The sequence below is a fragment of the Portunus trituberculatus genome, chromosome 43, assembly GCF_017591435.1.
Source record: "Portunus trituberculatus isolate SZX2019 chromosome 43, ASM1759143v1, whole genome shotgun sequence".
Lineage (NCBI taxonomy): Eukaryota > Metazoa > Arthropoda > Malacostraca > Decapoda > Portunidae > Portunus > Portunus trituberculatus.
Window position 1 is genome coordinate 975,979 of NC_059297.1, and position 16,174 is coordinate 992,152.

Below are 16,174 nucleotides of genomic sequence, written 5' to 3' on the forward strand. Positions count from 1 at the left end.
AGAATTATGGTTTAATTTATCCGTCAGTAGGCACCTTCCTCGTTCTCCATGAGACAATGCTCTCCAAGTAGATTTTTTTTGTCGTAATCAAGATCGGTGCCTCCAGGTATGTAAGTTTCTCCTGCTTTTCTCTTCTCCTCATGTAATTTTCCCATTTTCTTTTCCTTGATTTCATATTCTAAGCGTCTGCTTTCAAAAGTGAGATCCTCTTCCTGTCCTTTCCTTCGAAAACCTCCTTCCCTGCCGTGCCAAGTGACTCAGCTTCACCTGCCACTGAGCCATCATCTCTTCCCTCTTCTTTTCATATATCTCCTATTCTCTTTTCTTTTTCTTCATCTCTCACATTTTCTTTACCTGCTGTTGCCTATTTTATTTATTCCCCATGTTGCAATAGGAAAATCAGCCCCCCCCAGAAAAAAAAAAAAGACACATAGACCAATATTATTGGTAAAATGATAAGGAAAAAGCAATGTATCACAATGCTTAGAGAGTGTTTATTGCGCCATACCCACATCATGGTGTGCACCACTCATATCCCTTTAAATGTGTCAGAATGAGTGTTGCCGTATGCTTAGGCCCATGATTCATATACCATATGAATTTTGAATATTTTTCCTACAGTAATCTGCAGGAATAAAAAAAAAAAAAAAAAAAATAAATAAATAAATAAATAAAAATAAAATAAATAAATAAAATAAAAAAAAAAAAAAATAATTTAAATCTTGACTGCAACATGCCCTTAAATAATGTTTCAAATATAAAAATATTTGCTGGCTTAGAATGTTGAGCTTTTTACATATTCATTGATCATCTACTCTTATTGTTATTAATTAGTTATTCTTTGTTGCAGGTGGGATCTTACACTCTGCTGCAAGTGCTGAAGGTACTAAGCAACAGTATGAAACATGTCCCTGCTGATCGTGCTGAGGACCTGCACCACCAACTTGTCATACCTCTGTCATCATTTTCTGTTGGAACTGAGCTCATTTCCTCCATGATGGACACTGTTACACTCCTTACATACACTCTCCATGGTGATGATATTGAAAGTGAGTTGGAAGATTTTTACTTTCTTTGTTGAGTGTCAATGTACTTATTTAACCTATGAAAATTGATGCTATAAGTAGCATGTTAAATATGAAAAGTCACAAGATTTTGAATGAAATGCATAACAGATCTTTTCCCTCTTTATGTAATGCACTTGTGCCACCTCAATATACATTACTAAATGACTTGCCCTATATAACAATATGAGTCTTCAGAAAATGTCTTGTCGTAATGACTGTTAGATATAGTGAACTTTCAGATATGGTCATATGGACATTCTGCTTTCAATTCATTAAACAGTGGTATGTACCTTGACTTCGAGCTTCATTTGTTTTGTGGTAGTTTGTAACAGTTTGCATGTATAGGAAATCTTCCCATTGAAATGAATTTTAATTTCCATTATTCTGTTCCAGGTCCCTATAGATACCTCAGCTTGTTTTTCTTTACATGTTTTTTAACCCCTTCAACATGAGGTCGAGTATTTTTCATCCTCATGGTGCTTGTAAGATATCAGATGATGCGCACACTGTGCCGTGGCTGCTTTCTGCTAAGATGATGTGTTTTCTTTTTCCTTATAATGTAAGAGATCTTTCAGAATGTATGTCGTTTATGATACTATGGCTTACTTGACTTTCATCGTTATTACAAAGGTAAAAGATTAGCTAATACTAGGATAGGTACTGATGTGCTCTTCTGGCAATAATTTTATTTTATTTACTAACTTATTTTTTTTTTGGAACAAGTAGATTAGTTTATCATAAAAATGAAAGTTTTGTCTTGAAAATGGTGGAGAACAGGCAAATTATAATTTTTTTCTCAAAAATTTGTGTTTTTATTTCATAATGGGTGTACATAGTTTGAAAAATTACTTACTATTATTGTTTGTGTTTCTGTAGAGAGAGAGAGAGAGAGAGAGAGAGAGAGAGAGAGAGAGAGAGAGAGAGAGAGAGAGAGAGAGAGAGAGAGAGAGAGAGAGAGAGAGAGAGAGAGAGAGAGAGAGCTGCCTCTAAGTCAGGTGTCCCCCCACCACCTCCCAGCCTAGATATGGTGCTGGGAGCCGTTTTCTATTGCCCAGAGTGAAGAGATTAAATACAGTAAATCAGGGGTCAGCAATCTTTTGAACAAAGTGTGCCAGTTGATAATTAATACTATTTATCTTACTACCTTGCATCCCAGGTGTGATATCTTCAGCTCTATATAGCACCCCTAACCTATGAAAATTTTAAATCATAATTTTATAGTATGTAGTGACCATTGAAATCAAGATAAAATATATTTTCCTGGACATGCATAACATAATGTAAAATTTTTATAGCATTTAGTATTCTTTGTAGCTAAAAGTAATTTATATTTTGAATTTATACTTACCATATTAATGTAATCCTTACCCTTACTTCCCTTTGGCCAAAATTGTAATTTCAGGTAAACATCTGGACATCTTGAGCTTCATATCCTCAGAGTGATCCACTGTAAACCTGCTGTGATAGGGGTTGAGGACGTACTTCATGTGTGGAAATATCTGTTCACATCGATATGTGGATCTAAATGCTGATAACAGTGCCCATAAATTCCTGTGATAGCCCACATGGTATAAAGAGAAAGAGAGAGACAGAGATAGAGAGAGAGAGAGAGAGAGAAAAGCTACTTTCTTCATCCAATAGGAAAGTCATGCATGACTTACTAAGGCTCAGAACACGGCAGATGCTTCCAGGGTTCATATTTGTGGCTGCTCGTCATCGGCTACTTGATGGAGTTGGTGTTTGTGTTGTGTGTCTACAGGGTGGCTCTCTGGGGTTGCTTTTCCCGTACTGTGGCCACTTAATGAGGTGTAGAGGACGTAGCAATTTTGTGTGTGCTTTTCTGCTCAGCGAGATATGTGCAGAGTGTAATAGTGCAGTATGCAAAGACAATTAGTGTGGTGTTGTAATGTGGGGGGAAAATAAATAAATAGATAAATAAATAAAGTAAATACATGAATAAAATTACTTATGATGAATAGAGGAAAGATTATGAAAGACTTTTAAATTTATTTTGACAAATGGTAGCAGTAGCTGTGATCAAGGTACTGGTTTTTTAATTTTGACTGAAACACATTGACTGTTACAAATTCACACATTCTACAGCAAATAAATGGAATGATATTAAATGAACTTCTCTCCCCATAATCACATTCGTTTGTTTACAGTCCAGCTCACCAGAGAGAGGATACACTCACTCACTACAAAATACAATGCAGAATAAAGAAATTACACATAATTAATTTCGCAGCCTCGCAATTGAGCAGCAGTGACACACGTGGCTTTCCACTTGTGCTGTGGCTCACGTGGCTTCACAGCTCATGGAAAGAAACAAGAAAACACTTACTCGTCTTTGAGGCCGCAGTGTATCTTTAACAGAGAGAAGTGTGCCACATGGTGTCACTTCCTTGAACACACACCCTTAACATTGTCTTTGGGAACCTAGTTACACATGAGAAGAAAAGCGGGGTTTGAGGATGTACCATAGTGGGTGACAATCCCCCCCCCCTCTTCACTTCACCCTCCACTGCCAGGAATTAATAATTTTGCTTTCCTCTATTCCTACAAAATCTTCTATAAAAAATATACTACACACACATGTGGACACACTGGAAGAGAGAGAGCAGTCGTTTCTATTTGCTCGGGTGAAGGACGGGAGGGTACTGTATAGTAATTAAATTATATGACTATAAGCACTATTTCTTATTAAAGTTACGTTAAATTTTTATGAGAGCGGGGAGTACTGACCTGTTCAGGTGAAGGATTGGAGAGTACTGTGAGAATCTCATACCAATGTCTCTCCCATGCTCAAGCCCCCTAGTGGGCCTTGCTTCCTCCCCCTCCCAAGCATTTGTCAGTTGCCCCACTATGATTGGTGTAGAGTGACTAAAAGTTATTTTGATTGCCATTACTAATGAAGTTACATTACTGAAAGACACTTTCCTGAACAGCTCTACTTACTGGAGTGAAAAATTTGTTAAACTTCTGATTACAAAGCAAGTGAATTTAATACTTTTAATTCATGAGCTGGCTACTCTCTCTTCCTATGGGGTGTATCTGTCTGCACCATTTGTCGCTACACTAGGCCATCACCTTAAAAACTAAAAACTTAGTATTATTATCCCCGGTGCTACAGTGTCACCCACAGGCAATCGTTTGATGATTAGTGTCTCGTTTACTCTGCTAATCTGTCTCGAAGGTGGTATATATAATGGGAACTTACTTCTATTTTTCTTTTAAATTTACATATCCTGCCGTGTTTTGTGTCTTCTATGACATAACCATCAATCAACCATTTGGTTAGTATACCAGTTTCTGTCACAGACACCTGTTTTTCATACAAAATATAGCAGTTTCACTGCTCCACATACCTTTTCGCCGAGAAACCGCTCGCTTTAGCGCTACACCTGGCAGCGCGGTGCTCATTGCTGCCGCCAGCACACTGCGTGGACAACCAGTCAGTTATTTCTCGGCGCGCAGAGCGAGTAGACCTGCATTTCCGCCGCTGCTTCCTTTCTTCCTCGCCTTTTTTTCGCCTTCTTTTTCCTCCTGTTTCTATGGAGGAAGATTCTAGTGATGTTCCTGTGTCTCCGGGGCGGTCTGTTCCCGTCATTGGAGGGTGTTTTGGCCAGCCATATGGACGCCCCTGCCGGTCCTTCTGCAGTTTTTACGTCTCCTTTGCCACAGCCCACGAGGCGGATTTGCTCTAGGCCTGACTGTTCCAGGGTCTTGGGTAGTGTCCTCCATGATCCTCATTCGGTCTGTATCAAGTGCAGGGAGTTCTGCAGCCTAGGTAAGAGGTGTGATGAGTGTTCTGGCTGGAGCAAGGATAAGATTCTTACCGCCTACAAGTATCAATGCGGGTTGAGGCGCAAGCGGGAGTCTAAAGCTAACTTAAAGGGTAAGTCTAAGGGCTCTCATATCCGGTATGGTATCAGCAGTAACACGAGCCATATGTCTGGGGATTCTAGCTCTCAGGTCTCCTCTGCTATTTCTGTTGGAGGTGTTGCCCTTCAGGCAGGCAGTGTAATTTCTCAGGATGAGCTCACTGCTGATGATTCAGCATCTCAGCAGGGGTCTAAGGCTCCAGTCTCTATAGATCTTTCCTTGTTTTTGGAATCCTGGCAGGAGCAACTCCTTGCTTCTGTTGACAGCCTGGTGTCTTCACGGTTGGGAGAGTTACATAACCCTGTGTCTTCCCTGGCTACTGACCCACCTCTTTCAGCTCTCCCTTCATCCTCGGACAGAGACCTGATGAAGTTCAGTGTCCTGTCCCCCCAGAGTCCTGATGCAAAAAGGTGTGTGCAGTCACATCAAGTCAGGGGGCCAGGGGGGGCTGTCCGGGGGCTTGAGGTGGCTTCCAAGCGTTCTCATCCTCCTAAGGATGACGCTAGAAGGATCAAGAAGTCCCGCCCCACCTCAGTGGTGACCGGTGCCCTGGCTCCTTCCCAGGCTCGGTCGGTGGGGGGGGACAGGGAGAGGGTGGACCAGTGCACTGCTCCTGGCCCCTCCCACAAGGCCCAGGGTGAGGGCCCAGGCAAGGGTGATGCTCTGCCCCTTCGCCTACCAGGTGGCTTGCCCACGCCCTTTCCACGGGCTGCCACCTATGTCCTTTCGGCCGCTAGGGGCTCAGAGTCAGCCGACCCCCCTACGTCCTACCAAACCCACTGTCTTACACCAGAGAGGCACCAGGACCTCCCCTCCCCTCGAGGTGTGCGCTTCCCCTCTGAGGCTGGCGTCTCCGCTCCTGGAGGCACCCCCCGGACTGCCCGTCTCCGGGATAGTGACCTTCTCCTCATGGATAGCACTGATAGACAGGTACTCCATGGTTCCCCCCGGCCTTCTTGTTCAGGGTGGCAGAGCCCAGCCTCCTTGTCTCCAGGACCTGCCCCGTCCCTCCACATCCCCGGGGGGCTGGAGGAGGATGAGACCCAGCCCCCATCGGCCTCCATGTACCATCGCATGATGGATTACATCAATTCAGTGTTTGAGGACGCGAGGGGCCAAAGGCTTGAGCAAGAGGGTCCTCTTGCGGCCGGAGCTGGTGCACCTGAGTCACAGGGAGGGCCGATTCTCCTCGCTAGGGCTCAACCCCTCCAGTTCTTTAGGGAGCAAGCCAACAATGCTTACCTGAAGGCCAATGACAGGAAGCCGGCTTCTCTTGGGTATCCTTCAGGCAGGTTTGCCAGGATGTACACAGTATTGGACCAGGAAGGCTACTGCCGTTAACCAGGACTTGCACCATGCCTTGAACTCGGGCTCCCGTGAGCCGAAGGTTATCCGTGACCAGCAGGAGGATGGAGGGAGTGGTTGGTCATTCTCTGGATGCACTCAACCTCTCACTTACTCTCCCACGGTCACTTATGGCTCAAGCTGTCTGTGAGGAAGTCCAATGGAGGTTCCTGAGGGAGCCTAAGCCTTGCTCAGTCAATTTTCAGTTGCTTGAGGGGACCTCACTGACTCCTCTTCCGACTAATAAGGAGCTGGGTGGTCTGTTTCCTCCCGCCTGTTGGTGCAAATGTAGAAAGTGTGGTTCCATGGCTGACATTGCCTCTTGGACAGACCTGGTTTTGGCTACATGGGCTGGTGCTGCTTCTATCACAGAGCAGGATGTTTTGGAATTTTTATTGGCATGGGCCAAGGCTAATAAGGACATTCTTCATCCTGTTGAGGAGCTACGTTGTAGACTCCTTATGTTATGGAGGCAAGCTGTAGTGGATTTGTTGCCTCGTACCTTTTCGGATAGGGAGAAGTGCCAGCTTCTTTCTTCTCCCTCTTTTGATGTGCTATTCGACCCAGTTGTGGTGGCCATGGTGCAGGACAATGAGCACTTGGCTTCTCAACAATGTGCACTCTCTTCTGTGGTATGGCGGTTGGCTTCTTCTTTTCAGGGTTCAGCCTCTGCACCCTGTGGGAGCAAGGTAAAAAGGGTAGACGAGGAAGGATGCGTTTCTTAGTGCCTCTTTGTTGGCTCCTGTCCCCAGGCCTTTCAGGCCAGGGGTTCTTGCAGTGGAGGATCCCATGGTCAGAGTAGATTTCGATAGGGAAGTTGTTTGCTTTCCTGTGCCTGTGGGCACTTGCCTGCAGCAGCACTGGAGAGAGTGAATGGAGGTTGGTGCAAGAGAGTGGGTAGTGAAGACTGCATTATGGGTATGTTCTCCCATTTTTGCATCCCCCTCCTTTGTCTGCCAGACCCATAGAATTTGAGAGTTATGCAGTGAGGTTGGATCATCATATGACCTTGGACTTACTGAACAAAGAGACCATAGAGCTTGTGGTAGGCAAGCTAGAAGAAGGCTTTTATGCCTGTCTGTTCCTCGTTCCCAAGGTAACGGGGTTGGAGACCTGTGTTCGACCTCTCAGCTTTGAACAAGTTTTAGTGATCAGCCCCTTCAGGATGGAGATGGTGGTGTCAGTTTTGGAGTCCATGAATGTAGGGAATTGGAAGGTGTCACTGGATTTGAGGGATGCGTATTTCCAAGTTCCAATCCACCCTTGTTCTCGCAAGTACACTGTACCTGTATTTTGTTTGGTGAGGCAAGGTTTTTCAGTTAAAAGTTCTTTGTTTTGGCCTCACCGCCGTCCTGCAGGTCTTCACCAAGATGATGGCGCCAGTGTCTTCATGGGCTCATCGACACGATATCTCCCTACACCATTACCTGGACAATTGGCTGGTCACAGGCCCACTCTCCAAGGGTGCATTGGCACCATCTGTGCTGTTTTGTGGTTGTGTGCTCATTTGGGTATTCAGATCAATCTGCCCAAGTCAGACCTGGTACCCAGCCGAAGAAAGCGGACTTAGCGGACTTTTTAATTTTTCTTTGGGACATAAAGCATTTGTCCATGCCATCCATTAGGGGGTATCATTCAGCTTTACCCCCCATTTTCCAGGAGGCTGGCTTGGATATCTCACAGGATTTGGATCTGTCATCTCTGCTTCAGGGATTTGCCAAGTCGGCTCCTCCCCATTCACCACACATTCATGTGTGGGATTCTTCCTTAGTTTTATGTTCGTTAATGAAGTCCCCTTATGAGCCTCTTTATTTGGATTCATTGAGGAATGTTACACTAAAGTCTTTTTTTTCTCTTGACTTTAGCATCTACTCATTGAGTTAGGGAACTGCATGGGCTTTCATCGGAAGTTCTTCACTTTAAGGGTTGGTCTTCTATGACGTTTTCTTTAGCCCCTGATTTCCTAGTGAATACTCAACTCCCAGGGGATGAATCTCAGTCTGACTTCACCATTCCTGCTCTTTTGGAGGGACTGGCTTTCATGCCCAGTCAGAGCAGTCAGGGAGTACCTTCATATGACCAGGGGTTGTCATCCTAGATGTGACTGTTACTGAACCTCGGCGTATGGTGCACCTTTGTACTATTTTCTCACTGGATATGTCAGGTTATCCAGAGTGCACATGAGGATGTTTCTGAGGACTTTTTTTTTTTTTTTTTTTTATTTATTTATTTTTTTTTTACGATAAGGCCTATAGTGCATGTAGGCACACTTGAAGAGTGTATGGGAAGTGCTGTTCAGCTTCTGCCCATTAGTGGCGCAGGCAATTTTATTTATAGTGGTACCTATATTAGGGCCCATATCACCGCCCAAGCTCATCTTGAGTGTAACCATCTAGAACCTGGGTATCATGGTGATATGTAGGTAACTTTAAACCACTCGACAAATGGCAAAGTGTTTTAAGGCTGCATGTGGTGGGATTCGAACCTACGTGTGGACGTCTGCCCGATCCCACGCTCACCACCTTATCCACTATGCCACCGCTTGGTTCGATTGAAGGCACATGAAGTTAGAGCAGTGGCGATGACTCTTGTTCAAGAAGATTCGGAATATTCCTGCCATTCTTCGGGCAAGAACCTGGAAGAGTATGTCCACTTTTGCTTCTTATTATCTCAGGGATATTACTCATTGGTATTTGGATACCTTTTCTCTTGGCCATGTTGTGTTAGCTTTCAGGATAAATCAATAATTTTTCTTTTGGGTTCCTTATACATACGGTTCTGTGTATTGTCCTCTGTGGGGTTCAGGGTCATTGGAGCATTCTTGTAGTGAGATTTGTGATGCTCCTCTCACTCCTCTGGTTTTGTCCCTTTGTCATTGGATACAAGTGCTGCACCCTCCTCAGGATATGGCCTTTGCCTTGTAAGTATTAGGTTTGTAAGAGTGTATGCCTTAGGGAGTGAAAGTTGTTTTTAGGGTTGAGGTCACCGTCCCTCCTATACTTGGGATTAAGTTCTTAAGCAATGATTAATAATTATGGATAGTAGTATGTGTAATAACAAATAGGATTTTTAATGTAAAATCCATTTTTATCTACATACTTATCCATACTTGTTAATTATAATTGAGTTTCCTTTCCTCCCTCCCCTCTATGACCTTTAAGGCTAGAGGCAAATAGGGAATTGGCCTGATGGGTGGTACCTGGGAGTAGAAACCGGCTGGGTGTCTTCTCAAAGGAAATGAGAAAGGGCACCTCAAGTATTTCTTTTGTTTCTTTTCCTTGAGCTGTTAAACATGGTGTAAGTTTGCTGTGGGAATGGAGGGATTAAGCATGGGGTAAGACTTACTAGGTTCTTTACAGTGTTACTCCTTGAGGTAAGACACATTTTCACACAATTAAAATTGCACTATCATGTAACATTCTTACCTTACATATACAGTATGTAAAAAGAAATGATGAAAAAAGAAAAATTGTGATTATTAGGCCTGTAATCTTTCACAGTTAGTGCTGATACTATATTCCAGCTAGGCACAAGTTTATATCTCACAGCAAGATAGGTATGTAGACTAGTAGCAAATTTTAAAGTTTTAAATACAAAATACTGGGATCTAATAATTTGAATACATGTGAGTCTGCAAGCTGAACTCTTCGCTCAAACCTTTGCTACCAACTCAACTTTGGATGATTCTGGGCATATTCCTCCTACTCCTCCACCCTCTGACTACTTCATCCCTAAAATTAAAATTCTTTATAAAGACGTTTTCCTGGCCCTCTCTGGCCTTGATTCTCGGAAGGCTTACGGTCCGGATGGAGTCCCTCCTGTTGTTCTCAAAAACTGTGCTTCGAACTCGCTCACTGCCTGGTCAAACTCTTTCATCTGTGTCTCTCTACTTCTATTTATCCTTCTTGCTGGAAGTTTGCTCACATTCAACCTGTCCCTAAAAAGGTGACCACTCCAATCCTTCTAACTACCGCCCTATAGCTTTGATTTCCTGCCTTTCTAAAGCCTTTGAGTCTATCCTTAATAGGAAGATAATGAGGCATCTATCAGCTCACAACCTTCTCTCTGATTGCCAGTATGGTTTCCGTAAAGGCAGATCTACTGGTGATCTTCTTACTTTCCTAACTGAATCTTGGTCATCCTCTTTTAGGGACTTCGGTGAAACCTTTGCTGTCGGCCTTGACATATCGAAAGCCTTCGATAGAGTCTGGCACAAATCTTTAATTTCTAAACTACCCTCCTACGGATTCTATCCTTCTCTCTGTACCTTCATCTCCAGTTTCCTTTCCGATCGTTCTATTGCTGCTGTAGTAGACGGTCACTGTTCTTCCCTAAAACTATCAACAGTGGTGTTCCACAGGGTTCTGTCCTATCACCCACTCTCTTTCTATTATTCATCAATGATCTCCTAAATCTGACTCAATGCCCTATCCACTCCTATGCTGATGATACCACCTGCATTATTCAACAGCGTTCAACAGACGCCCAACCCAACAACAATTAAATGACTCAAGGCGAGATGCTATAGGACGCCTAACTTCTGATCTTTCACTTGTTTCTGATTGGGGCAGAAAACCTGGTTTTGTTCAATGCCTCAAAACTCAATTTCTACAACTATCTACTCGACATAACCTTCCAGACAACTATCCTCTCTTCTTCAATAACACTCAACTTCCCTCTCCTCTACATTAAACACACTCGGTCTATCCTTCACTAAAAATCTAAACTGGAAATTTCACATCTCTACTCTTGCTAAATCAGCTTCCAAGAAGTTAGGTGTCCTATGGCGTCTTCGTCCATTTTCTCTCCCTCCCAGCTGCTTGCTCTGTACAAGGGCCTTATCCGCCCGTGTATGGAATATGGCTCTCATGTCTGGGGGGGATCCACACACAGCTTTACTAAACAAGGTGGAATCTAAAGCTTTTCGTCTTATCAACTCTTCTCCTCTAACTGACTGTCTTGATTCTTTAAGTCACCGCCGCAATGTTGCATCTTTATCTGTCTTCTACCGCTGTTTTCATGCTGTCTGCTCTTCTGAACTTGCTAACTGCATGCCTTCCCCCCTCCTGCGGCCTCGCTGCACAAGACTCTCTACTTCTTCTCATCCCTATTCTGTCCATCTTCCTAATGCAAGAGTTAACCAGTATCTTCACTCCTTCATTCCCTACACTGGTAAACTCTGGAACTCTCTACCTGTGTCTGTATTTCCACCTGCCTATGACTTAAACTCTTTCAAAGAGGAGTGTCAAGACACCTCTTACGTTAACTGGACCCTCCTTTTAGATTTTTTTGTTTTTTCTCTTTATACTATTCCTCTTAACAGGGCCTGGCAACCAGCGGGATTTTTTTTTTTCCAACTTTGTTTTCCCTTGGCCAGTGCCCTTGTAATGTAAAAAAAAAAAAAAAAAAATGTCAGGTGAAATCCTTCAATTCATATTCAGGCCTTAATTAAACCCACTTATTTACTTTTTTTTTTTCATTTCAATGTCTGCCAAAACTTGGTGTGTCTTATAAGCCCAGGCGTTTTATGAGCCATCAAATACGGTAATATTCAGAATTTTTGTATTTTTTAAGAATTTTTTTTTATTTTGAGTATCATGTCAAGGAGTAAAGTACTGTTCCAAATGCCAGCTGCATTGCTTAAAAATATGAAAAAATATGAAGAAAAGGGGAAGTAAATTACATCCAGGTCACAAGTCCTGGATATGAGTACCTCTTAACATTCATATAAATATATTGACATACATACAGTCAAACTTAAGTAACATTTGAGTATAGATTCAGTTGTTTGTTCAGCTTTGTGGCATAGTCTATTTTATAGATGTCACTGTTTCAGTTTTGCATCAGTCTATTTATAGATGTCACTTGTTCGGTATTGCGGCAGAGTCTATATACATTTTTTTTTTTTTTTTTTTTTTTACATTACAAGGGCACTGGCCAAGGGCAAACAAAGTGTTGGAAAAAAAAAATCCCGCTGGTTGCCAGGCCCTGTTAAGAGGAAAGTAGAAAGAGAAAAAAAACACAAAAAAATCTAAAAGGAGGGTCCAGTTAACGTAAGAGGTGTCTTGACACTCCTCTTTTGAAAGAGTTTAAGTCATAGGCAGGTGGAAATACAGACACAGGTAGAGAGTTCCAGAGTTTACCAGTGTAGGGAATGAAGGAGTGAAGATACTGGTTAACTCTTGCATTAGGAAGATGGACAGAATAGGGATGAGAAGAAGTAGAGAGTCTTGTGCAGCGAGGCCGCAGGAGGGGAAGGCATGCAGTTAGCAAGTTCAGAAGAGCAGACAGCATGAAAACAGCGGTAGAAGACAGATAAAGATGCAACATTGCGGCGGTGACTTAAAGAATCAAGACAGTCAGTTAGAGGAGAAGAGTTGATAAGACGAAAAGCTTTAGATTCCACCTTGTTTAGTAAAGCTGTGTGTGGATCCCCCAGACATGAGAGCCATACTCCATACACGGGCGGATAAGGCCCTTGTACAGAGCAAGCAGCTGGGAGGGAGAAAAATGGACGAAGACGCCATAGGACACCTAACTTCTTGGAAGCTGATTTAGCAAGAGTAGAGATGTGAAATTTCCAGTTTAGATTTTTAGTGAAGGATAGACCGAGTGTGTTTAATGTAGAGGAGAGGGAAGTTGAGTGTTATTGAAGAAGAGAGGATAGTTGTCTGGAAGGTTATGTCGAGTAGATAGTTGTAGAAATTGAGTTTTTGAGGCATTGAACAAAACCAGGTTTTCTCTGCCCCAATCAGAAACAAGTGAAAGATCAGAAGTTAGGCGTCCTATAGCATCTCGCCTTGAGTCATTTAATTGTTGTTGGGTTGGGCGTCTGTTGAACGCTGTTGAATAATGCAGGGTGGTATCATCAGCATAGGAGTGGATAGGGCATTGAGTCAGATTTAGGAGATCATTGATGAATAATAGAAAGAGAGTGGGTGATAGGACAGAACCCTGTGGAACACCACTGTTGATAGTTTTAGGGAAGAACAGTGACCGTCTACTACAGCAGCAATAGAACGATCGGAAAGGAAACTGGAGATGAAGGTACAGAGAGAAGGATAGAATCCGTAGGAGGGTAGTTTAGAAATTAAAGATTTGTGCCAGACTCTATCGAAGGCTTTCGATATGTCAAGGCCGACAGCAAAGGTTTCACCGAAGTCCCTAAAAGAGGATGACCAAGATTCAGTTAGGAAAGTAAGAAGATCACCAGTAGATCTGCCTTTACGGAAACCATACTGGCAATCAGAGAGAAGGTTGTGAGCTGATAGATGCCTCATTATCTTCCTATTAAGGATAGACTCAAAGGCTTTAGAAAGGCAGGAAATCAAAGCTATAGGGCGGTAGTTAGAAGGATTGGAGTGGTCACCTTTTTAGGGACAGGTTGAATGTGAGCAAACTTCCAGCAAGAAGGATAAATAGAAGTAGAGACACAGATGAAAGAGTTTGACCAGGCAGTGAGCGAGTTCGGAAGCACAGTTTTGAGAACAACAGGAGGGACTCCATCCGGACCGTAAGCCTTCCGAGAATCAAGGCCAGAGAGGGCCAGGAAAACGTCTTTATAAAGAATTTTAATTTTAGGGATGAAGTAGTCAGAGGGTGGAGGAGTAGGAGGAATATGCCCAGAATCATCCAAAGTTGAGTTGGTAGCAAAGGTTTGAGCGAAGAGTTCAGCTTTAGAAAAGAAGAGACAGCTGTAGAGCCATCTGGATGAAGTAAAGGAGGGAAAGACGAAGAAGTAAAGTTGTTAGAGATATTATTGGCTAGATGCCAGAAATCTCGAGAGGAGTTAGAATTGGAAAGACTTTGACATTTTCTATTGATGAAAGAGTTTTTAGTAAGTTGGAGAATAGATTTGGCATGATTACGGGCAGAAATATATAGGGCATGAGTTTCAGCAGTTGGATGGCTACGGAACCGTTTGTGAGCCGCCTCTCTATCATTGACAGCACGAGAACAAGCAGAGTTAAACCAAGGCTTTTTAGCTTTAGGGTTAGAGAAAGTATGAGGAATGTATAGCTCCATGCCAGAGATAATCACCTCTGTTATGCGCTCGGCACAAAGAGAAGGATCTCTGACATGAAAACAATAATCATCCCAAGGAAATCAGAATAGTACTGCCTTAGTTCCTCCCACTTAGCAGAGTTAAAATGCCAGAAGCACCTCCGCTTAGGCGGGTCCTGAGGCTGCACTGGAGTGATAGAACTGGTAACGGAAATTAGATTGTGGTCGGAGGAGCCCAACGGAGAGGAAAGTTTAACAGAGTAAGCAGAAGGGTTGGAGGTTAGGAAAAGATCAAGAATGTTGGGCGTGTCTCCAAGGCGGTCAGGAATACGGGTAGGGAACTTCACTAGCTGCTCTAGGTCATGAAGGATAGCAAAGTTGAAGGTTTGTTCACCAGGTTGGTCAGTGAAAGAAGATGAAAGCCAAAGCTGGTGGTGAACATTGAAATCCCTAAAATGGAGATCTCAGCAAAAGGAAAGTGAGATAAGATGTGCTCCACCTTGGAAGTCAAATAGTCAAAGAATTTTACATAGTCAGAGGAATTAGGTGAGAGGTATACAGCACAGATGAATTTAGTTAGAGAGTGACATTGAAGTCTTAGCCAGATGGTAGAAAATTCTGAAGATTCAAGATTGTGGGCACGAGAGCAAGTGGTGTCGTTACGCACGTATGCGCAACATCCAGCTTTGGATTGAAAATGAGGATAGAGCAAGTAGGAGGGAACAGAAAAGGGGCTGCTGTCAGTAGTCACAGACAACTGTGTTTCGGTTAGGAAGAGAAGATGAGGTTTAGTAGAGGAGAGGTGGTGTTCCACAGATTGAAAATTAGAACGAAGGCCACGAATGTTGCAGAAATTGATAGTGAAAGTATTAGATGAAGTGTCAAGACACCCAAGGTCGACAGCAGAGGGCAGTCCGACCTGGGGACATTTATGGTCCCTCCCAGAGGGGACTCCGAGGCAGGGCGTGGTGAAGCCATTATTAAATTTTGATTTGAAGAGAGTGTAAAAGTGTAAGGTGTTGTAGTGTACTGTAGGAAGTAGTAGAAGTTGTCTTTAGAGGGCAGGCTGCAGCTGCTCAATTGTATAAATGAGACCACAAAGGGAACCGGGAAGAGAGGACACGGGGAATCACTCAGTCTGCAGCACTGCCTACATCCCCGTAAGTACCTCTCCTGGAGTATTCCACCGGGCGGCAGGTGACTACTGCCTACTCCATTAGGCATTATATCTGACAGTTCATAAGATGTACCTTTTTCTTCAAAAAAGGTCTCAGAAAATGACCCTATGTCTTATGAGGCCAAGATTCAGTATTGAGACAGTGGTTGACGGTAACAAAGGCTCAAAAATCAAACCCCAGACATCTTCGCAGATGTAAACAAAGTGATGAAAGGTACTACACCACAAGACAACTCTTTCTCTCAAGGTACCAATATATAATAGGACATGCTTACTGGTAATTCACATAAAATGACATCAGTCAGGAAGAATTTGCTAAGTGACCATGCACCACGATAGATAGATAGATTATTTATTGACCACAGAATCACATGTCACAAATTTCTAAAAAATACCGAAACCAAAGGTAAACCATCATCACCACAACATAATATGTTAATTATGGTCCAAATGAAAAATACTTATTATATAATGACTTAACCCCTTCGCGCCGGATGTTAAAAAAGCCCGCCTGTATGATATACGGGTGGTAGTGCTGCGCGCCCGAGCACGGGAAACTCATGCAAGCTTGTCATACTTGTCATCTTTGTGTATTATGCTGCTATTTTTTAGTCATTATATCGCCTTCGAAGAGGAAAGTGGACGCTTCTCTCTTCGGAGAAAAAGAGAGAGAGAGAGAGAGAGAGAGAGAAAATTA

General features: G+C 43.1%; 1 protein-coding gene across 2 annotated transcripts in view; it reads left to right on the plus strand.

Moving 5' to 3' along the window:
• Positions 1-16,174, plus strand: part of LOC123518049 (condensin-2 complex subunit D3-like) — a 135,697-nt gene that overhangs the window by 26,243 nt on the left and 93,280 nt on the right. For both annotated transcript variants that reach the window (XM_045278595.1, XM_045278596.1), the window contains exon 3: positions 851-1,049. In XM_045278595.1, coding sequence (XP_045134530.1) covers positions 851-1,049 — 199 coding nt within the window. The remainder of the gene's footprint in view (positions 1-850; positions 1,050-16,174) is intronic.